The following is a 24,202-nucleotide window of genomic DNA, read 5'->3' as shown; positions in this document are numbered from 1 at the left end:
CTGCAGGAACCCAGGCGGGTGCTTTTCGAGATGGGAAGAGTTGAATTTTAAGTTGAAATTACTCCGACATTTCTAGTATGAGAATTTCAAGGGGAGTGTTGTTTTATTTATTTATTTTAAGAAAATCTCCTACTTAGGTTAACACAATCCCTCTTCTACTACTGAGCATGAATTCATCTCGATTCATCTCTACCCCTGAGCATGAATTCATCCTCCTCAGTTCCATGCCAGCAAGTCCCAAAACATCTGCTAGGAAAGCCAGAGACAAAGAACGGAAGGAGCCCAAGGAAGGGAAGTTTCCTTCTCCATTCTTACGCCCACTCTACTCGCATTTCACCGCCTGTCCTGCAACAGGCACATCACGCCACAGAAGGTGGTGAGAAGGACGGAGCGACCCCCGGCTCTCCAGCTATAGCCACAAGACACAGCAGGAGGCTGTCGCAGGAACCTCCGTGGCTTCCCCGTCACACCGCCTGCCTGCACGCACCCCAGCACAGCCCGCTCGTGTCGCGCTCCCACGATGCAGGGAACGCAGCACATCACTCGGCATGCAGACGTTATTTACTACCATTACATGAATTTACTCCCTATTTCAGCTCACAATCAAATGAGCCCTAAAACCAACAGGGTTACTTGAGAAATACCTGCTCACGTTCCTTCCCCACTTTCTCTTGGAAATTAAGGCACCGTTTCCCAGGAGAGAAAAGACAGCAGCAGGGCAAAACCCAAACCATTCCCTGCTGAAAGCAGGACAGAGCTTTTGCCCGGAAACACAGCTGAGAGGAACAGGGCTGCCACAGTAGTCTGCAAGACATGCTATGAATACACCTTACAAAGGTTAAATTTCTTCATGTGCTCCCTCTTCAGTATCATGTTAGAGACAAAGATAAAAATACATGATTTTGACCATTGTTCCTGACCCAGAAAATGATCATATTAATCACCATCGGGATTTTATTTCCCTTGGGAAGCCCAATCCTTTCATTTCTTTCCATACTCCACTCACGTTTTGCCCACAACATAGATAAACATGACAAAAAAAAAACATTTCAATGAACTGTTTTCTCTGGAACCCCCTTGCACATCCTGGCTAAGGTAATTAAAATGTGTGGTGCAAGGCTAAGTGGCACCAGCTGTAACAACCAAACCCTCTGCAGGGAGAAGGCAAACGGCACCAACCAGCGAAGTTCAGCTGATCCTGCATTGAGCCTGCAATGCAGTGCCTCAGACCTGGGAAGTCAACCCCAAATTCTCTCCCATTAGCAGCCAGCTGTCACACAAGCTCTGCTCTAGACAGAACAATACAAATACGCCACACGAGGATTTAAGACACACTAAGCCACTTGGCCGTTTTATGTGAGAATAGAAAATAACATTTACATTCTGATACAGAGAGTCAACTGAGATCAAAACCTCCGCCGGTGCCGTCTGTTCCACGCAGCTCAGAAACAAGGGTTAGGACATAGCCCAGAGCAGAACCAGCCTGAGCCGAAGTAGGCAAAAAGCCTCGGAGGGAAATGCCAAAGAGATCTGGGAACCCAGAACTTACAGCTTCTGATCTTCGTGCTCACTAGGGACAAGAGTTTGTTTCTCAAGTTGCTGGAGTTTTAATTAGTGTTAAAAAAAAAAACAGAAAACCATAAATTCAAAAAATATAAAAAGACCAAACTTGGCTGTCAACCCCAAGGACCTGCCTTCCTGTCTTTCTCAAGAGTCAAACTGGACAAAGGTCTTCCCTCATTTCCTGCATTTTATTTAGTATTTTGTGTAATTTCTCAATTTCAGAAGCCCTTTGCTCTGCATAGCAAATCAGCTAAATTATTTATACTGTGCTCATCACCAAGATCCAAGTGTCCAGTAAATTACATTAACAGAAGTCAGCAAAATCTGACAACGCCAGAGATCTTTATTTTCCATAGTCAGTCCTCCTTTTTTTTTTTTTTTTTTTTTTTAATATTCAGTATGGTGAACAAGGCCAGGGTCAGCATAATCTCCTAATACATTATTAAACCAATTTTGCTGAGGAGGAATCACACTGATTATTTTTCACCCTGGTGGAGTAACTGTTTAACCACAGGTGTGTGCCAGTAGTTCAGCAGTAAGAGGATGTTCTTCAGTTTCTCAAAGCACCGTCTATATCAATAACATTCACTCTCAGTAGCATATTTACAATATAAAACCGATATTGCTCTTTTCATTTATTTTACAAAAACCTTCATGAACAATAGGGATTAACTCCGCGTGTCACTTCTCATCATTTGTCTGCAGCTAAATGGCTGAGATTCCCCAAAGCTGGGGCTAACTTGGGGACCACCTCCACTGCTCCCTGCCTGGACTAGCAGACTGCCCAGCTGGCCTGAATCCCGTGTTTCTACAGTATTTAACTGAACCAGAGCAAGGCAGTTTCTTGCTCTTGCTCTTTTTCCTTATGTGCTAGCAGCAGGGGTACAACGAAGGCTGCATCAAAGCAACTTCTTTACTTAAGAAAGGGGCGTATGAAGAGTTTTCCTGATCTTTTGCTAGGGAGCCAAGACTACGCTCAGAAGCCTTATTTAAAAGGTTTCTAATTCCACCTCAAAAACCAGCACCAGACACACGGGAACCCATTCTCAGAGGCCTCGAGAACTTCCACACTAAGCACCAGAAGCGATATTGTCACTGCTGGCTACGCGGCCGTGTGAAAACACAGAGGCATAAACCTGCTCTGCATTAAGGAATGGTGAGACCACAAAGGCAGCAGCTACGACCAACATTATGGCTTGGGCTCCATCTTACTCCCTGAGTTCTCTCTCTCAAGCAGGACTTCCCAAAATCACTCCCAGCCTATAAGAATGGCATCTTCGCCCCTACCCTCAGCCATCGCAAAAGAACAAGAAAACCCAAACCCAGTTTGCACGCCTAGAAGAAAAAAACAGCTTTGCTACTGTCCCTCCTTTGCCTGCTGCCCGGCCCTTCCACACATCCCACTTGGTCTCTGTCCCCCCGGAGCCCGCTAGCATGCCCGTAAGCAGACACTCCAGTGGTTGATGGCAGTCATCACAAAGACGTTCAGCTTGACCATGAATACTGTACTGGCAGGAACGCTCCTTCAATCCCCAGCTGGTCCACCGCACCGGTCTCAGAACTTCCTATGACTCCATACGCGCTTAAAAAGACAAAAAGTTACAGAAATTTTGTTTGCTGCTTTGTTGTTTGTTTTTTTTTTTTTTTTTTTTTGTAGAGGCTTCACTTTTTCCGCTGCCCATCAGTACTGTCTCTGCATATTGCACAATGTTTTCTTTATTATAAAAAAAAAAAAAAACGTCTTCTGTATCAGGCAGGACGAAAGAAAATTCTCTCAGGAGGCGCTAATGCGTGTTATTGTCTGTACTTAGAGGTAAGTGGTTGCTTGTGTGGCCATCAGGAAGTGGGACCTAGTTAAACGAAAACCAAACATTATTAGCGGCTTGTCTGCGAACATTAATCCCCCACTGCCACCCCAAAACCACATTTCTTCTCCGAAATTTGTACGTTTTTTATTACACAAATCTATTTGCCTTCCCTTATCTCCTCCCACTCACCTAACTTTGCCAGCTGGCAAACTTGAACAAAATTTGAAGACAAGGCTCCCTACAGGCTACATGGAAAAAACAAAATTAAAATAAAATCAAGTAGTTTCTAGAGGAACATCACTACTAATGTCCAACGTAAAAGACTGCTCAGTTCTTCCACACTGCTTGACGGAGGGAGACTGATGAGGCCTGAGAAAACAGCTGATTTTTGTAGCAGTGTGAAAATTAGAGTAACATAGCATGGATGATAGAAGGAATGTAGCAGAGAAATTCATAAGGAACTCAATTTCATTAAGTTAACTTTTTAGAAAACACCTTAGTTCCTTAGTTAGGTTTTCCAAGTATTTTTAAAGGCTGCTGAATCTCCACTCATACAGATGTCAAAGGGAGAGCTATTGTGAGCACCTTAAATTCTCTTGGGGCCAAGTCCCAAAGTTGTCCTATTTTCTAATAACTCCAACTCCAAAATCTTATCATCCATCTTCAGGTGTCTGTACTACCTATTTAACACCTGTAAAGTAGTTTTTCTTACCGACGTAGATCTGTAAGAGCCCAGTCTGAACCGGCAAAAAATAACTTCTGCTACAAATCTTCCAAAACCATGTAAAATTCCTGCAATGTCGAACAAGATTTAAATTGTCACAAGAAGCAAGAACGAAGTATTTATGGAAATGTTACAACAAAACTCTACGATACCTAAAAACAATGCAGTGCAATACACCGGTATGTGAAATGCTAAGAAAATAACTACAAAAAAAAAAAAGTGGAAGCATCAAGGAAGGTAACAAAATTCTAACATTCTGAAACGCATCAATAAAAACAAAAACAAGGCTATCCAAGCAAATCTAATCCCCCCTGCCTGGCTTCAACGGGTGAAAATACACTCTGAAAAAAAACATTACTTTGAAAGACAGCTCTTTTACTACACCCTCTTCAAGTGAAAGCCAAGAGAACAAACGACAGGGCGTCTTGCTTACAAGTTATGTTGTGACTAACAAAGCAAATTGTGCCCTTTGACTTGGTTTATTTCCTCTGAAGACCAAATCCTGCAGTACGCTGACAAGTTACATACGGAAAACCCTCCCAGTGACTTCAGATGGAAATGTTACCTCAACTTTTGGCACTGATTTAGCACGAGAACCCAGCTACAGAAAATTCACAGAACATCAGAAGGAAACAGCAGGCCCCCTCCAGACAAAGCGTTCTGGGACAGTGACAAGGAGTAGCTTTTATTGCACATTTCAGGACTCCCTCTTATTTATCCATAACATACTCACAGTAACCTATAAAAAAAAAATCTAATAGGACATAAGAAAAAGGGAGAGCACTGAGAGTTACCTGTAGTTGAAAAAATTCCCCCAATAATGCCACAGAGACGTACTAAGAACTGCCAAAAAGGCATGTGCTCTTCTGTCACCGTCACCATAAGTGAACTGATATCGTATTTCATGAATATTCCTGACACCCCGTGGCTGCCAGCTGCATGGTTAATTACTCGTTCCTGAGAGATGGGAGAGAAACACAAGTTAGTTGCACCTTATTAGTCACAAGGAAAACAATCTTAATAGACGTGATGACAAAACTACTTCATCGGAGAGATGAGGGTCACAGTCTTGGTCTAGACTGTGAAATCAAGTGCGTGCACTGGTGTAACACAGTGCCCCGACTCCTCCTACTTTATGCACTGCTATTAATCACTTAACTCAAGATGAGAACTTCAGGAAAACATTTATGGTGTTGAACAGCCTGAGCTGCGGCAATTTTCTCAAGAGGTACATGCAAATCTGCATACAGCATCTACAACTTCTTAGGCTTCACCCTTCTTCTTCAGGATCATATGTCTAGATTTACGTGCCACAGAGGATTTAAATACTGGTTCTTAGAAAGCATCGGGGAAGATCCTAAACTTGAATACACCATCATAAAAATTTAGAAGCATAACTTAAATTAGACCAATGCTTTTTTTTTTTCCCCCTCATTGTGTGCTTGCTCTGCTTCCTATTATGCTCACCACTGGCTTCTTACTGCATCCACATTTTAGCCACGGCTAGCTGACCACCTTTCTCTGGGTCTGCACACGTGCCTACTCTTATACAATAAATATGTTAAGTTGTCCACTGAATAACTGCTCTTAATAGCCTTTTCTTAATAGCTCATCTGCTGGGGGGGTTGGTTTCCAAAGGTAAACACAAGCAAAATTTACAGGCGACAGGGCTACCTACTGAGAGAGACTGAGCAAGTACATAATGCCACTTCGCCTCCTCTATCTATTGACAAGTTTTTCTCCCTCACAACTTGAGAGCGTTGCAACCTTCCTACTAAATAAAACTTCCATCCTAATCTCTGAACTTCCTTTTAACCCAAGGCTTCCTCCATAACCTTCGCTTTAGCTGCTGGTTTTAATTAAGCTTTTTCACAAAGATTTTTTTTTTCTTGGCTTGTGAATAAAAGATCAAAACGTAGTTCAGAGCCTGGAAATGATGAGACACATAGCTGGTACATGTAAGGCCTTTTCTCTTATTTACAGAAGACTTTTAAATTGGTATCTTATGATTTGCTCATGCACCATACTGCAATAATTACTTCCTTCATAGATTCAGCATTAAAAGTTTCTCCAAGCTCAGAAGAATTGGAAGCTCTCCAGTCTGAAGAATAATTAAAGTTAGTGGTTCAACAAAGGCTAAACAAGATAGCTGAGAGACAGAAATGCGGTGTGTTTTGTTTTGTACACATTGTTTCCATTTCTAACACTCCACAACCAAGTTCATGACATCGTCACCTGCAATTTTCACTCTGTTTCCCACACAGACAAAAACCTGAAGGGCTAAGTATTTTTAAGGCTACACACGAGGTTACAGACCTGTAACTTACAGGACTTCCCCACCGCCATTAGCATCTAGGCAAAATAAAAATGGCTGGACTCTATCATTAATTCTAGTAGCAGACTCCAGATTTAGAAATGCAAAACATTAATGCAAGAAGTTACCATGCATCAGCAAGCGTATGTATTTGAACATCAAAATCACACTATTTACACACAAATCCAGTGCACTGGAATATTTTGTAGTCTACGTTTGTAATAGAGGAGTTTTCAAAAACTAAGCCTCAGTTCTCACATTTGAGCTTTTGTTAAGACCAATCACTGCTAGATTTTCCCCTGCATGGTTCTCTCTTAATTCCACTTACCCTTTCTGTCACTGAAAATTGATGAGTTTCTGCTGAAATTTTATACGTGTGGAGTTTGGTTGGCACAACTGTGATAAAATACTGGAACATCTGGTTGTCTAGAAGAAAACAAATCTCACTGTTCAATTAGGTACAGAGTAAAAAGATCATCTGAGACACAGTCATAAAGAAGTCAAACAAATACTGTGTAAGACAGTAAACCGACTACACCATTTGCAGTAGGGACATTCTTCAAGGGATCCTAGAACTGCCAAGACTACTTCAGCACAATCTACGTGAACAAAGTTTACAAGGGGCAAGGCCTGCATCAGGTTTGTACTCAGAGACATTTACATTTTACCTACATAACAAAAAGATTAATTAAAGTCAGGCCACTCAGATCTGTAAATGAAATGCATTGCGTTTCCCAGGGCAGCAGAATGAGTTTCACGGTCACATTTTCCATTATACAAACTGCCACAGGCATATCTATCTTGACAATGGTTTGAATAGATTTTAAGCATTTAATCATCTATGTAAAGCCAGAATCCCTTCAAAACTCGTTATGGTTTCCTCTCTTGATTAGAGAGTCTTCTAGAGACTTCTTCTAAAGCAATCAGTAGGCTTATGCATTTATGATTGCTCTGTCTTCATTCAATTCCCTTAGAGAACAAACATTGATAAATTGAAGCAATTTATTTCAATTACACAAAATCATTCTGGCTGGAACAGCCAACGTACCAAGGACTAACTTCAAAGCAACAGCAGCTTTAACAGATCCTGAGGATCACTTGCATGGGGAATAAGAGTCATCAGAAGATGAGACTTAAGTATCTCTGTAAAGTAGGTTACTACTTCATTTATACATGAGAAGACAGCAACATGCTAAGACTCCTGATGCCAGATATTTTACTTTTTTTTTTTTTTGGTGGAGGTGGGTTTGGGGGTTTTGTTTTTCAGTGTTTTTTTTTTGTCATTGTTTTATTGTTTGTTTTTTCTTCCCTTGTTATGACAAAAACTGGTTCTATGACCCTCCTCTGTAGCACACAGTTGCAAAACTCTTTGCAACTAGAGCAGGCATACAGTAACTTCAATACAAGCCTGGACTAAACTTCAAAACATCTTTAGCAAAACAGTGAGGTCCAACAATAGCAATCTTAAAAAGAAACTGTCTAAGATGCCATGTGAGTAATCAAACAGTGCAATGTTCACTATCAAATTTAATAAGGCATATTATTTCTAAGTCACACAAATCATGAAATGTGATAATGTTTTATATGTAATTACTGGAAGAATATACAAAACAAGATGCTTTTTTTTTTTTGAATACACAACACTTACGGTCTGATGCTATTTTTTCTGTTCCATCCAAGGGATTGATAATTCCTGGAATAAGCTCTCCAAATGACAGATGATCTATTCTGTGTGAGAAGTTGTAGGCTGAAAAACAATACAGAAGAATGGAACGTTTTTAAACTATGAACTTCTGTACCTTTCTCAGAGAAAAGGACAAACGTAATTCTCACATTGGAAAACTTATTAATTAGAATACTTCAAACACCAGTGTGCATTTCATTGGATTTGTGCTTGTAATTGTAATAAATTCACATACATATCTCAAACACAATTCGAATTCAAAGTATTTAGAAAGAAATTCAGTTTCCGTACAAAAGAAATTCTAAAACAAATTGTATCTGTATTTGAACCAACCTAGAAGCTGAAGAGTCAAAACTTCATGACAGGAAATTTCTTGTTCATCAAATACAGAAGTTCTACAATTCAGGTTGTTGCACATATTATTAAAAAGACTAAAATTTCATAAATTAAACGTACAGAGGAAACACAAGCACCTGTCAAGTTATTACACTGCCTGATTTTGCAAAGATAACTGAATTCTACAACATTAAACACCTGTGCTAACGTACATTCACAGGCAGACGTGGAGATTTAAACCAATTAAATATCAAGTTCATTTTTCACGGTAAGTCACCCTTGCCTGTCAGTAAGTATTGCAACAACACACATTTAGTATCCAGACTCATAACCTAAAAAATGAAGCATCTAGGGACAGAGGTCAAACATTTTTAACCTTTTGAAAAACAGATTTTGCAGGAAATTGGTATTTTGGACTGAAATACAAGAATTTCATATGGTATCTGTGTTATAACAAAATATATCCAAGATTCCTGTGTTATCGTTATATTATCATTACTATAGAAGCAACTTATTAGTATTACCTTTAGGTATAGAAGCTACACTATTAGTGTTATCTATAGGTAACACTAATAGTATTAAACATATAGGGGGAAGGTGAAATCCCTACTGAGTTACACCATCGAAAAGAATATTCTTCACTCTCTTCTGCAATGCAATTGCCCAGCTGGACGACCTCTGCAGCAACAACCTATGTTAACATCTGAAACAGATGACAGCAGTCTGAAAGAAGCAATACTCGTTCATAAGGAGATAACAAAGAACTTACACTCATGGCTTACAAGGGCTGCCAAGTGTGCATGGCCTCGAGGGTGTGGTATTGCCCTAAAGAAAGTAAGATATGTTTTTTATGGAAAACTCGTTCAATTAAGCCACGCACACACAGTTCTCCTAAACAGGATTATGTAGAAAAATTACCTCTCTCTCTCTATTTCAATACTATATAGGGAGAGAATGCATTTTCATTTATTTATATATGAGGACTACAACAACTAACCAGGTAATGACTCTAACAATGAGGTATGAAGCAGGCCAGCGAAGAAAACAATCCAAAAAAAAGTAGCAGAAGAGGAACAGCCTTAACAGCAATAGAATGTAACGATGAGCAAAAGGAAGCAAGGGAAAGCAAAAGACTATTCTGGGTTTAAAAACTGGAGACACGAAGAGAGAAGTTAGGATAGTCCATATGAAAGGCCAAAACAATTGGCTTTGAAAAGGGCTTAAGAAGCTGGACATCTAGGTGCAAATCAGAGAGGTGGTTCAAGACCAGACGGAAGAGACACTTGGAGAAACATCCACACAAAGGCAGCAGCTGGAATTACATGTGGATAAATTAGAGAGTACGGACTGCGTGGTAAGGTCTCTGCTGAAAGAGATGACAGGGAAGTGAGGACAGCAGAGTTGGAGAGCACAAAAAAATTAACACAAATTTGTATGAGATGTACCTAAGCTAATACCATTACAGAAGCATATCAGAAAGTCTCTCTTCATATCAAGATGAATGGGAATTTAGCTCCCTCACTATGGTTCTGTTACTACATCTCAGCTTTGAGAAGTCTGGACAGGCCCAGAGACGGAAAGCCGGTAGAAGCAATCCACTCCGTGTCATATATTTACAGAGGGCCTGTTTTCAAGAAGTTTCATCCTAGAAGTCAATGGAATTCATAACCACTACACTGAATGCAAGAAAGAAATAGCAAACTTATTTTAATAGCTTATAAGAAATTTGTCTTAACTGCTCCAGGAAATACACCACACGGAAAACGCATGTGTATGTCACAGTGAAAAAAGTAACTATTTAGAAGCTTAAAAGCATACACACACATATACATGCATGTACTACACACAATGTAGAAGTCTTTTTTTTTTATTTTCAGAGACTGAACAGAACATACTTGCCCACAGTTATGTGAAAATTCCCTGCCACTTTATTGACATACAGATGGCCATGAATTCTGCATGCATCTGGAGACTGTAATGAATTATCTTCCCTGTTTAAACAAAACCAACATAAAGAGTACTTGAGAATATTTGTTAATAGAAGTAACAGTAGTATAGTTAGATTTTCTTTTTCCTGGCACTAAGATAAAGCATTATCATCTACCTCTCCTTACCATATTCTCCTGGAGCTATATTAGGGATGGCAGAAGGGAGAGAAATGTATAAAGCTGAGCCCGAGGAAACCAATACGTTTATGTTCATACCTGTATTCAGAGATCTGGTCTACAAAGCTAACATATAACACCTGAAAAACTGAACAGTAAACGTCCCAAGACCTTACATATATCTTGCTGCCCTGTGATTTTTTTTCCAATTATTTCTACCAGATTTGGATTATTCTGAAAGTTTTCTTCCTACAATGAACAGAGCAAAACGTGCATCACATTAATACTGTAGCAACAAGAGCTTTCAACTTTTTTTTTTACAAAGCCTTCCCCTTTCCACACTGTACTATATAATATTCCCCTTCCCACGCTGTACTATACTGTACGATACTGTCTGTATTGTGTGTACATATGTAGTATGTACATATTTTTACATATATACACATACATACATATATGTATATATATACTGTAAGCCTTCTCCATGTTGGCAAACCCAGAGATTTTCATAAAACTGCAGCCCTCCAAAACAAGCATCAAATACACTACTTTAAAATGCAATTAAAAGCACTAACGCCTTCTTTTCTTCCAAACTTATCTTCAAGAAAAAATAATAAGCCCACAAAAAAATGATATCTAATTAAAGGGGGCTGGGGGAGAAACACCCCAACTTTTTCTTACCGCGGTGGCAATGCTGTAGAAGCACTTTTAAAAGCACTTTTGAATATCACATCTTGAAGAGAGTGTTCTTCCTGCAGCCTACTCTGAATTAGCTGCAGCATCCTAAAGGTTATACAGACAAGTGTGAAAGCATGCAATATAGAAATAGAAAATAAATTCACAATTATCAGCTTCAATTCCAGGTTATAAATAGGAAAGTTAGCAAGACTTCACGTCAGCATCAAAGCGCTGTATTAAACATTGACAATCATATTTTATACAATCAAAAAATAAAAGTAAATATAGCTTACAGTTTTGCTGTTAGTAGCAGCGCATTATGAAAATACCAAAGCTACACAGACTCCCAAATAAGCTTTTTTTTTCCCACAGCTATCAGCACAATTGATCACACATAACCAAGCTATTCCAATTTCAGTGATAAACAGTGTGTCAACTAACATACACAAAAGATTCAAACTCATTTGCTTTGCCTGAATGTGCAATCTGTTGTTATGGCTCCGCTTTGACATTCAGATGTCAAGCTGTCTGTGTCACACATCTGAAGCCCCAATTAAAACCTGTGCTACCAAGTGTTTGCTCGGTAACGTAAGCTGAGTGAGTCTGTGTACTTATCTTGTCTTGCAACAGCATGACCCAATTCCACAAATCAGTCCAAGCCCAATGGAGGAATTCTTATCAAAGTCAACTACTAGAGCAGTCTGCAGGCCTCACATAAAAGCACCTTGTGCATTATATGCACAGCCTTGTGTAAAACAGTAAAAAGAAATGTTTCCCCCACCCTTTTTTACAGATATCTCATCTTTTGGAATAGTATAGCTCAATTATTAACGCATCTGTCAATAGAAGATGAGCTATTCTGGCAAATATTTCTTCTCATGACAGCAAATGAACAGTCCCATAAAGAAATATAATCTTGCATATATTATCACACAAAATTAAACAAAACCCTAAGTATGCTTATAGCAAATTCATTACAAATGCCTGATATCACAGCATTTCATGGAAAATAGCAAAATTTTTGTCACAGCGGAGATCTCAAATGATGAGAAAAGCAAAGTAAATTTTTTCTCATAGGTTTGCACTCAAATTACAAGCAGGAGCTGTCAGACCCAAGACATGGCTCTGTTATGCAACTCAGGTACACCTCAAGGTCGCTTCCACTACAACTAACACAAGCATGCATCTCAGTACTTTAGAGTTACCTTTGCCATTCTTTTTGTTGTGGGCTGAGTTCAAACACCACCTGAAACAAAAGTAACACACCTAATAAAACACACAGAAAGCACTGGTGCCCTCCCTGAAAACCTAGAAGAGACCTGGTGGGCTGGGAAGTTGTGGGAGGCTAGAAACAAGCCCCCACTTGGTAACACATACTAGAGTTTATGAAAGGATTTTGCTCTTTAAATCCTCCCCCCCCAAAAAAATTATTCACTTGCTTTCATTTCTAACTTCAGAATCTTTTCCTAAAGCTCTACTAACTTGAGTTAGCAGTCCCTGCCCTTCTAGCCTTGGACTAATACAGGCTAAAAGAAGCATGAAGCAGCAATTTAATTCTAAGTGCTACAATCGACATGCATGATTTTGATGGAAAAAAAGCAATGGAATGAGCAGAGAAGCAATCGCTGGAAGACAAGGGTTCAGGTGCAGCATATTTCTAGGGTCATTCCTCACTGAGGGTGTCTGGAAGACTAACTACCAGACTTCTCCTACTTCAATCTGGTAGTTTTCAGTAAATGATAAATTACTTGTATACAGTCTAATTACTTCAAAGGTTATCGTATTATGCAAGTCCACTTTAAGAGCATAGGCTTACACACTTCTAGCACTTTCGGTTTGCAATACAGAAATTAAAAGGATACTTTTAAATTAATTTTGCCATTCCATATTATAAGGATATCGTGGTGACTTTCCACTTTCTTAGAATCACAGTATTCTTCTAGTTAAGAAGCAGTTAGATCAATTCTTTTTAGAGCTCTGACAGTTTTCCTTCCACATCAAATACTGGCATTTATCCCAAGAATTTAAAAGTGTAAAAATTAATAGCCGTAGAAATCAGTAGCTTGTTAAGAAGCACTGACCTGGGGCGTCTGCTGTGTTTGAATCTGCTGTTATTTGCAGAGAGTGAACAGAAATCGCAGTGCTAGCCTAGTTCCCTAGCAGATTCCTGCAGTGAGCACTGCAGACCTCACTCCAAGATCAGACAATACTTGGGGAGGCTCTACGCAGCCCAGCTGTGGCAAAAAAACAAAGAGGTACAAGACAGCAAGGCAACCCCGCATCACAGAATGTACTTACTGGTTCATAGATTAGGCCATCTGCAGAGGCAACCATTGTTTCTGCTAAGTCCAGAACATCAGCCCCCACATCTGTTTTAAAAAGGGAGAAAAATATTGAGGCATATAGATGATCATAAACAAAAAAAAGTGTTCAAGGTAAGATTCACAGTACAGTGAGAAACCTTCAGTGTTAAGTTACTGGGGAGAAGGGGAGAGGGGGAGGACAACCCAACTCTGTATTTCTTGTTAACAAAGTCCAAACCAAAAGAGAAGCAAAGATGTCAAGAAGTAGATTACTACGGGGTGGTGGGGGGGGGGGGGTGTTCAACCTATCAAACCTCGAAGTATCATGAGCTGATGCGCTGTGAGCAGAAAGAAGCTCTTCACACTTGTGGTATTTAATCCCTGATGTACCACCTTCGGAGATGATGTATGCACCACACATATACAAGCTTTCTAGGATCTGTTATCTGCAAGTGAGTGGTTTTTTTTTTGTTTCACAAGCACAGAATTCAAACCGAGACTAGTCAAAACATAGGATAGTTTTACTTCTCAAATTTGGACAAAACAAAAAACCTTATAATTTCAGAATTTTCAAACTTTTGATGCTAACTAGAAAATATTTTTTAAAATTAAAATAAGTTTTCAGAGTAAGGAGGTATGACTTGTGAATTAATATTTGTGAGACAAACATAAGTACCATATAATTACACTAGTCAAAAAAAAGACTTGAAGATTTGGCTTGCATTCCCGGTAGAAGCAGTACTCTCTCAGTCCAGGACAATTAAGATCACTGCATAGAACTAATGGTTCGTTACCTAACTGTTGTCAAAAGAATAGCAAGCACTGCCTTTAAATGGAAAGGCGTTCATATGTTATAACTTAGTGGTTCCAGTATTGTTCAACAGTAGACCAGGTTAGTATTTGCAAAGTTCATGACTGTGATAAATTCCTGCTGCTAAACTGTGTCTCACAATGAGCTTTTAGAATATTCCAGGTAGAGACAGACTGGAACAACAAATCATTTTCTTTCTGAAAGACAAACCAAAGTTTTGCCAGATGTGAATGACACAGCATAAATGCTTTTTTTTCTTATCTCATACCAATTCTTTCAATGAGTCATATCAGTACACTACATGCCATCAAGAACAGAATAAATCCCAGTGTTAAAATAAATACTTTGAACGATATCCAGCCATACTGCAAGCAAAAGCATACTCTAAGAGTCCTTACAGTGCTTTTAACCTTTCACCGTTGGATACTTACATTGACACCTCATGGCAACTGTAATATCAATATTGATTCTTAGCTTGCTGGGAAAAAAAGGGCAAAAAAAGTAATAATTAACAGTGAGTACAAGTATCAAGAGAAATATTACTAAACTTTGCAGATTACTTGCAGAAATACAGTCAAAGGACAAAATTCACACCAACAAATATAAACCATTTGAAATTTGGGTGAATCAATACAGTTTCTATTATTAACGCACTGAGGACTGTTCATAACTTAAGAGATAAAACCTCTCCCTATAGTCATAGGGTTCTATCATCTCTAGGGATCTACTTCTGGGAACTCAACTGGCCACAACTAAGTCACATCAGAAGTGATTCAACATTGTCTCAGCTCAGGATCACACACAGTCTGAGCAATTACAGTGATAGCAATTTACAGTGGTTTAAATTGTCACAGAACCACAGGCTGGGTGATAAACCTGCACGATCTAACTGCAGTCTGCCGCAGAAAGCCTCCCAAGTCCCATTATCTGTTTCTTAAGCACCGGACCCTCCTTCCCTTCTGTGATAACTTCACTAGGGAAGGAACCTATTTTAGAAAGACCTAAGTGTGGAACTCCCGTCTGAACGGATTTTCTCTAAGGAGAAAAAACTTGATTTTGATGCTTCTCCCTTACATTTCTGCCATTCTTTATTCTTTTTATTACAGCGCCCTTTGCTATTTCTGACGTACAAGGCACCCGATTAATATACATATATTTAGCTTGTTACCACAGCAACCAAGCCAAGTCAAACAGCTTTTAAAGTTCTTTCAATTCCAGACGTGTGACATTTAGAGGTGCTCAGTGTATGAAATCTCTAACTTCACACAGAATCAAGGGCGCGTGGCATCACCTTGGGGAGAAAGGCAAACGCAATCCAGAGAAGCACAAGAAATCAACAGCAAATGTATCCTCAGCGATCTTGGGGCCCATAACAACAGACAAGATCAGAAGCAACCTCTAGATAACCCAGTTCTGAGTGCTCAAGTTTCATCTCCAGCAGCATTTCAGGGTATAATGGCAATATACCAACTGTAAAAACTAGCATCATGCTGCCTTGGTGGGCTTACATATCTGATGGGGAGCTACATATTACAATGTCCTCTGAATCATTAGCAGATAGATCCTCACAGGTCTCCTTCCCCAACACACCTACACTATTTCGACTTCTTCACTGCAGTAATCTCAGTTTCTCTTCTTCACAGAGTCCAGGAAAAAAGCCGCAAGTCAATCAACAAAAGATAAATTACCGCCCCCCCCCTTAGTATTTCACTTCTATTTCAACCATTAATTGCTTGCAAGTCACAAGAATATCTCACATCTGTTCTTTCCTGAAAGGCAGACAACTTCAATTTTAAAATTACAATGAATAAAAATTACCTAGTAAAATCCTTGTCTACTTCATACTCGTACTTCATCCACGTGTCCCGATACACCATAAATTCCATTACAGTCAGGAAAGCTATTGTTGTAAATGCTATCAGAGAAACTGAACAATTAAAAGAAAATTAGATTGTGACAAACATTCAGGAACAAAAGCAGGCCAAAATTCTAACGCTCCACAATCTGAGCACTACCAGTACAACACTGATATCTTTGATTGGTTTATAAAACCATAAGCTGCTCTTAGAAAAGTGTTTTCATACCTACAGTACTTTCTTTTGCATAGGAAAGGAAAAGAAAAAGTCATACATTTGCATCAAGAAAGGACTTCTCATACTAAGTACAGTCAAACACTAGAATAATGGGGAGGTTATGAAATCCCCAGGGGATTTAATAACAGGTTAGATACTCCTGAGCATAAAACACAGACAAATCACTGTCAGAGTTGGGCTAGGCAAAGATAATCCTAATTTCAAGTATGAAAAAAGGAAACGGTGAACTCTGAAGTCCCTTCAATCCTCCATTTCTCTACAACTTATGTTTTTATTTTTTTTAATATCTAGTTCTAGAGCCAGGAAGCAGGCAGGTAACAGAAATAATACGCATTGCATACACCGTCCAGTAAGCAGAAGGTACCCTTATCAGGGCACATCAGTAACATTTCAAATTGAAGCTTTCACTTGAAGCTATGCAACGATCATATATACAAAGACCTTCACGTCAAGGCACACCATGAAAGCAGATGCACTAATCAGTTAATTCTTCCGGCCATGTCTCCTTTTGGAGGCCAGTAGCCCAGCCATGCACCATCAAAGCTGGAGCCATACTGCCTATCCAAACCCACCAGGAAACAATCAGAGCAGCAGACGCTTTCCTGGCAATTCTGAGCAAGGGATTTTGTGGAATTGAGTAGGTGAAATAAGTCTTTTAGACTAGACTCTCTTTTCTGAAGGCTCTCCCAGCCTAGAGCCAGAGTCAAAATTCATCCTGAGGGACTAGTCCTTCTTTTACAATGGGCTTTAAGACACTGAAAGGCTGTGAATAGAGTCCTGAGATGTTTTGCATCCCTGTCACACCAGAAAACGAGCCCGGTACTTGAATTCTGAATGAAGCGGAAACACTATAATCTATGCCACTATAAATTCTGAATAAGACAATCATATACTGTCCTAAGGCTATTGGTATAAACCATATAAAGAATGCTACAGTAACTGTTGGTGCTGAGAAATCCTTAAGGCACCCTTCAACAAAGTGAAGTTCTCATGAAGTATGATGCTACACCAGAAAAGAGGATTTTTAGCCATTTATTTTGTTGTAATTTGCGGGGGAGGTGGGGGGGGAAAGCACCTCATTTGCTTCATCTGGAACCGGGCTTTTTAAAATTAACAAAGAGTTATTTCATTACCTCTTAGAGGTTGTTTTACATTCAAGAACCCTTTAATTATTAACAGTGCAATTCAGGAAACAGCAAATACGGATCCTTGTGATATTTACTTTTACACTATAAATCGTGTAATGACTTCAAAGGCCTATCCGCAGATTGCAATTGCTTCTTGTACTTTTTATTCGACTCTGTTTCCGAAATAATTACACATGAGAAGATTTTTTTTCCTCTATTTCAAGCTGCTAGCAGTTTCCTATCTAACTGTGAACCATTCCGATAGTCCAACAGATGAAGTCACTGCTTCTGTATCAGGCTGCCTCTAACACAACCCAACTAGAGGCAACATTTTCTGGTCAGATACAAATAGAAAAGGTACTTCTTATAGCTACAGTAATCTGAGAGAAGCTCAAGTGACAGTACAAGCACATGCCCTGAAGTAAAGTGGTTAGTTCTTCAAAGGGCTTTCCTTACTCTCAAAATAAATGCACCTTCAGGACAAGCAGCATTAGAAAGCTGCTCTTCATCCTGATGCTCAGTTCTGCCGGCTTTGAGAACGGAGAATTCTAAGAACTGGAGATTTTTTCTTCTTCTTTATAAAAGCATAAGCGCTGAATCCAATCTGCCTTTCACTCCACGCTGACAGTCTTAGCCAGAAACTTTATGCAGAGAAAAGGAAAGGGCTTAGCGGGACTCCACAACTTACAGTTTTATTATGGCCTTGGCACACTGCACTTCCAGCCATAATCATTTCAAAGTGTTTACAGGGAACGTTTACATTCGTTTGAGCCTTTCATCAGTTTTACACAAAAATCTCCCTCGAGATGAGCACTAACTACATCTATTAGGAGAAGATAACTACGTCTTTACATAGTTGAGATCAGCTCTATCAGTCCACAAAGGAAATCAAGATACCAATTTTGGCTAGTTTCAAATAAACACAGATGCCTGCCCTCATCCAACTGAAGGTTCTATCCTCAGAGCATCACGTCAGCCTCCCAGGAAGGCCTACCTGTTCCTCCGCTTGCTGAAGTCTCCACATAGCTTTCAGGAACCTTTGGGAAGGCATCCAGTTCTTTCATCAAATTCAACGTCTTCTTCCGATTCAGTCGCCTCATCTTCAGCACACTCCTCCACTTCCTCCTTCATATATTCCCTCTGAATCGAGAGTAAATTGTTGTGATTAAAAGATACAAACAATTTGGCTCTGCCTCAAAACCAACTGACAGTAACGTAGCAATTAAAACCTAAGAAACGTGCTTTCCAGAAACACACTAGACAGTAGGATGGTCATTTTTGCTTCAAGAGAACGACTGAAATTGGCATGTACCCCGCTACACACATTCCAGCCACAACCAGTACACTCAGCAGTTAATTACTGTGATTCATTTACTTCTCAATGAAATTCCTACTCACATTGGACGTACAGAATTTTAATTTAAAAAAACAAACTTAGTTCTGAAGTAAGCTTGCTAAACAGACCTGACAATGCATGGAAGTCATCCACTTAGCAAAAAATACAGAATTGGCTGCATAAACTCAAGGATTTCAAACTGCTCTGGGCTCCTGTATCCAGCCAATGTGGACTCATTATATACTGAAGAGAAAAAAAATCATGCATTTTGCATTTTTACTTTCACAGCTTTAGAATTTTATGATCATAACAGGATTTTTTTCCTATAAAAATGCCCCCAAAGCAAATTAAGTATCAAATCCTAGCTCTGTCCTTCAGAATCCTTTTTGTCCGTGACACAAACTCATTTCCACTTGGAGTCATTGATACATTAAGCAGCACGATGCTGAGAGAAGTAGCCTGCCCAAGAAGCAGTTTTAAACTGTTTCCAAACTCTGCAAATGCGCTCACAACGCTGTCCTGCCAACACACCGCATGTTTTAACAAGCTGGCACTGCTGCCTTCCTCCTGAGGAAGTGCTGCACTTTGCCCAGAATCTGAAGCTGAGAAAACCACCGTGCATCTACTAGGTTTGGAAACTATGTCATATTATCGTACCTTGTTTAAAGACACCAAGGCAGGCAAGCTAAACTACCAAGGTAACACATGAGACACTCATCATCGTCTTGTAGAAAAATCTGCTAATTTCTCTCCCCCATTCCAAGAGCACATTGCGCCTCCAACGTGGCCTAGTGAAATTACTTCAGAATTATCCCCTGTTCTGCTCCTCCCCGGTGCTATGCAGACTTTGCTACTGTGAAATAGTAAGTAGGCTTTACTGGAAATGGAAGTTCACAGACCAAGAATCACGATCTGCATCTGTCATTTTCTCACTACAGAAGTTTGCTTCGGATCTTAGTGAGACTGTACAGGCCCTGCACTTGGGAGCAGCAGCCAAACCAGCCTGCAGGGACCAAGAAAATAACACTGTGCGTTACAGAAGATTTGAGGAAAATGCAGTTAAAGCAGGAAGAAAAGACGGATGCTGGAACAGAAGTTTGGTTATGCAGCATCAAAAAAAAAAGAAAGATAATCTGGGAAGGAAGGTCCGGAAGGTCTTGTCCTTACTACACTACATAGTTGTGGTTTATGGGATCATCTTAACTGCACTCAAAGCAATTTAGGGAAAAGCTGGGAAACTTAGGCACAAAGATACGGCAAAGCTGCTGCTTTGCTGCAGTGACTGGAACCGTAACATTTGTTAGCACAGAGGAAACACTGGATGGGGTTGCCTGCTGTCCTACAGACAGCCCTGGCATCGGTTCAGCCCCATTTCACATTCACATTTTCTGTACCGCGTGTGGAAATACGACAGACTCAGAGAATTTGAACACACTTTAACAAGAAACTTTCTAAACCACCCCGTGCGGGTGGGCACGGCATTTCTGTGATCTCCAAGCACCGTGTTTGTTGATGTGTCTTTAATCCCATACACGCACCCCACGTATAGGGCCCTGAGGGCCACGTTACCTTCCTCCAGGCCCACCTCAGGCCCCAGTCACCGCGCACACAACGCCCCTACCCCACACCACGACCCCCCGAGCCGCCTGCACCCCACGGGGTGCAGTAATCAGACCCCCACCCAGCCCCTCCGGCACAAACACCCCACAAACCCAAGCACCGGCTCAGCCCCGCCGCTCTCCCGCTTGGAGCCGAGCCGTGCCCCGTCCCCGCCTCCCCCCCGTACCTGTGGCGTCTCCGGGCGGCGGGCGAGGCCGGGGGCAGGCGGGGGGCCGCCCCGCTCACCATGGCAGCACGGCTCGGCCCGGCACTGCCCCGCTACCTTCCCGCCCGCCCGCCCGCCCGCCCGCCGCGCGCATGCTCGCCCCTCACACGGGCATGCGCCGCCCGGCGCGGGGAGACGCTGACGGGGCTGAGGGAGGGCGGGGGCGGGCGCCTGGCGAGCGAGGAAAGGAAGCGAGAAATAAGTATAATATATCTGTACGTATAAAGTTTTCTTATATATACGTTGAAGGAAAACGTCTTCTATATATACACATATATTAGTTTCAGAGGTTACAAGGGGCTTAGAACCTCCCCTTATCGCGAGGAACTGCCCCGAGTGCGGAGTTGTGCCGGAGCTCCCCGTGCTCACAGTTAAGGATCAGCCAAAGGGGCTGAGCTGAGGTAAATTACATGTAGTTGGGTGAATTAGGGGTTGCCAGTGTGGAGAGGTTCCCCCACTGTAAATCCTTTGGGTTTCTGAGGCTCCTGAGGATTGTCAATTCCCTGCTGCATCAGGATCCAAAGCCAGTGACGCTCCAACTGGAGAAGATCGTGCTCCGAAGAGGGATGAACAGATACCACAGATTTGTTAAGTTCAGAATTAAAGTGATCAGTTAGAGAACAGCTGTTTTAGAGTCACAGAATCATTAAGGTTGGAAAAGCCCTCCAAGATCACCTGGTCCAACCACCCCCCTACCACCAATGTCACCCACTAAACCCTGTCCCTAAGCACCAAATCCAACCTCTCCTTGAACACTCCCAGGGATGGTGACTCCACCACCTCCCTGGGCAACCCGTCCCAGTGCCTGACTGCTCTTTCTGAGAAGAAATGTCTCCTCATTTCCAGCCTGAACCTCCCCTGGCACAACTTGAGGCCATTCCCTCTAGTCCTGTCACTGGTTACCTGTGAGAAGAGGCCGACCCCCAGCTCCCCACAGCTTCCTTTCAGGTACCTGTAGAGAGCAGTATGATCTCCCCAGTCAGCCAAAGGGGCTGAGCCCTGCTGAGCTGGGGTAAATTATGTGTAGTCAGGGTGAATCAGGGGCTGCCCGTGTGGAAAGGCTCCCACCCCCATAAATCCTTTGAGTTTCTGAGGCTCTTGAGGATCATAACTCACTGCTGCATCAGGATCCAAAGCCAGCAATGCTCCAACTGGAGGAACATTGTGCTCCAAAGAGGGAAGAACAGATACCACCAATTTGTGAAGTTTAGAATTAGAGTGATCGGTTAGAGAAAAGCTGTTACACCAAGTATCTTTAAAAGGAAACTAGAGAAAGCACTACTGACCTGGTCTGTGGCAGCAATGTTATTTTAGACACTAGGGGTCTATGGATATAAAAGGAGGCAACATCTATCAGATCTACGTTCGCTGTGGGGGGGGAGACTATAAGACAAATAGTGGGGAAACTAACAGATTTTGAGCTCACAAGCACGTCTTCTAACTGGAATTAAGGCTGGGCTAATAAAAAAGTCCTACCTCCCACCACAAACCTTATGCCCTTAGTAATGGCAATGCTTATTTAACTCCAGAATTCCCCTGAAGTCACAACACTTCCTTTTCCTTAACCCTGATGTCCCCTAGAGCCTTTCCAACGGTGCTACTACCAGAACAGACTCACAAAGCCAAACTGAACGTGGTTACTTTGTGCTACTGCCACAGCGCCTCAGTTCACAAGTAGCTGAGGAGATACAGGCATCTTTCCAGAGTCAGAAGGGGAGATCTTGGATATCATTTGGGAAGTACTAACATCTTACTCAAGATCAACATTACATAAAGGAGAAGTGCAGTTTTTAAGATTTTTAACAAATTAAAACCCATTTTACCAAATATTAAACCATAACGCCAAACATTTATACCGACAGATCAGAAATGAGACTGAAGACCACTGTATTTTTTGATGACACAAGCAAATAAAATCTACGCATAACCCCAGAAACAGAAAGTGAGCTTCACAGCATGAGTACAGATTTGCCCTTTTTAATAATTTAGAGAAAAAAAGCAGATCCACAACAAAATTTTTTCACCTAGCCTGTTAAAGTATACTGCAATTTGAAGAGGACAACAAAGTTTGTCTTGGCATTAACAGCACATGAGAAGGAAAGGAACCTGGAAAGGGGGAAGGACTACGAGCAGATCCAAAGAATACTTTTTGCTCTTTAGGGACAGGTGGACACTAGGCTTTGAAGAAGGAAAGAAGATACAGCAACATGCTTACGTTCTCACTGAATTCTAATCTGTTATAATAATTTTGGGAGCTATTATAACTGAACAACTGTAACAGAGTCAGAAAGAAAAAGTGGCTAGGAGAATGACACTACAAGAGACAAACGACTGGGCCAAAAGCAACTTTATCTGCATTTGTTCCCTCATCTCAGGCACAACAGCAGGCAGCTTTAGCCACAGGACTTTAAGCTCCTGTACTGCGGTGCCAGTGTTCATGAGTATTATTCAGCAGCCAGGGATTTCACTGGCTAAGCCCTGCTTTCCCTTTAAATGCTCTCAACACTACGGACTGGAAAGAGCAACGGAGAGATCTGGTTATTAGCTGTGCATCAGAGATGCTCAACAGATGTTCTCAGAGGCTATGAGCTACAGCAATCCAATCTGCTCATGGGTTTTGGCACTACTGCTCAATACCACACTGAGATGCTTCTTATAGAGGAAAAAAAAAAAAGTAACACAGGAAAAAAAAACACAGCTTTGCACTGTTATATGTGTATCTACAGCTGTCTCTATAAGATTTTACGGGGGAAAACACAATAAATGTTTTTCAGAATGTAAGAAAAATAGAGAAAGCAAGCGTTATACGATTATCTATCTGAGTATACCACTCCTGCAATACCAGACCACTCTGACTCAAACCCTGCTCCTCTCCTGGTGCACCTGCGTGCTGTTTACTGCACTCCTGATCCCATCGGTGCCGGCAGCCTACCAGCACCTACCAAGTTACCTTCGGGAGCCTGAGGGAAGGAGGAAGAAACCCAGTTACTGACCACAGGCCCTGCAGATGGGCGACTGGGCTGCCCCACAGCTACTGTTAGACACACTTTTATTTCAGTGCGGCGTTTAACAAGATCCTAAAGCACTCTGAGTCACGAGTACAGTCACATATGTAGAAATACAATTGATTTAAAGGGGGAAAAAAAGCACTTGTTAGCCCTGGTGATTTATGAAGTACCTTGGTGCTTACAAGGAAGGGAAAACCCCACAAAACGCCTCACGCCCGTACAGTTTAGCAGAATAGAGGAGCATAAAGACAAAAAGCAATAGCTGCAGGCTGCGGAGCACGCCTGAGGCCGGGGAGAGCAGCGGGGAGAGCAGCGGGGAGGGCGGCTGAGGGGAGGGCAGCGGGGCTGGGGGGGGACCGCGGGAGGGAAAGGAGAAAAGGGCCGCTTTACCGCAACGTGGAAGCACCGAGGTGGCATTTGAGGAGGAGGAAGCGCAGGTGCAAGAGGGCGAGCGTGGCGATAAGGGCTGGGAGTGGCCACGGGGGGC

The 24,202-nt window shown here is 41.4% G+C and overlaps 1 protein-coding gene across 2 annotated transcripts; it reads right to left on the bottom strand.

Moving 5' to 3' along the window:
- Positions 1-1,331: 1,331 nt before the first annotated feature.
- ERGIC2 (ERGIC and golgi 2) lies at positions 1,332-24,202 on the bottom strand. 2 transcript variants are annotated; one of them, XM_035549271.2, is made up of 14 exons: positions 20,669-20,813; positions 18,541-18,686; positions 16,145-16,253; positions 14,758-14,804; positions 13,511-13,581; positions 12,418-12,458; positions 11,216-11,317; positions 10,325-10,420; positions 9,199-9,254; positions 8,058-8,156; positions 6,738-6,835; positions 4,890-5,052; positions 4,084-4,163; positions 1,332-3,413 (listed from the first exon to the last, which is right to left on the bottom strand). In XM_035549271.2, exons 2-14 carry the CDS (start codon positions 18,644-18,646, stop codon positions 3,348-3,350), a joined length of 1,134 nt encoding a protein of 377 aa, XP_035405164.1. In that variant the 5' UTR covers positions 18,647-18,686; positions 20,669-20,813; the 3' UTR covers positions 1,332-3,347. The 2 variants fall into 2 exon arrangements, with proteins under 2 accessions (XP_035405164.1, XP_035405165.1); XM_035549272.2 differs by lacking the exon at positions 20,669-20,813 and adding an exon at positions 24,106-24,202 and having other exon boundaries at positions 1,338-3,413.

This window comes from Cygnus atratus, chromosome 1 (assembly GCF_013377495.2).
Source record: "Cygnus atratus isolate AKBS03 ecotype Queensland, Australia chromosome 1, CAtr_DNAZoo_HiC_assembly, whole genome shotgun sequence".
Lineage (NCBI taxonomy): Eukaryota > Metazoa > Chordata > Aves > Anseriformes > Anatidae > Cygnus > Cygnus atratus.
The sequence above is the reverse complement of the archived record's forward strand: the minus strand, read 5'-3'. Positions and strand labels throughout refer to the sequence as shown.

Coding starts and splice junctions, on each gene's coding strand:
- ERGIC2 (XM_035549272.2), bottom strand. CDS start 18,646: ATGAGGCGACTGAATCGGAAGAAGACGTTGAATTTGATGAAAGAACTG. Junction 14,805..16,144: donor GTAGACAAGGATTTTACTAG/GTAATTTTTATT, acceptor TTTTTTTCCCAG/CAAGCTAAGAATCAATATTG. Junction 3,414..4,083: donor GCTCTTACAGATCTACGTCG/GTAAGAAAAACT, acceptor TCGTTTAACTAG/GTCCCACTTCCTGATGGCCA.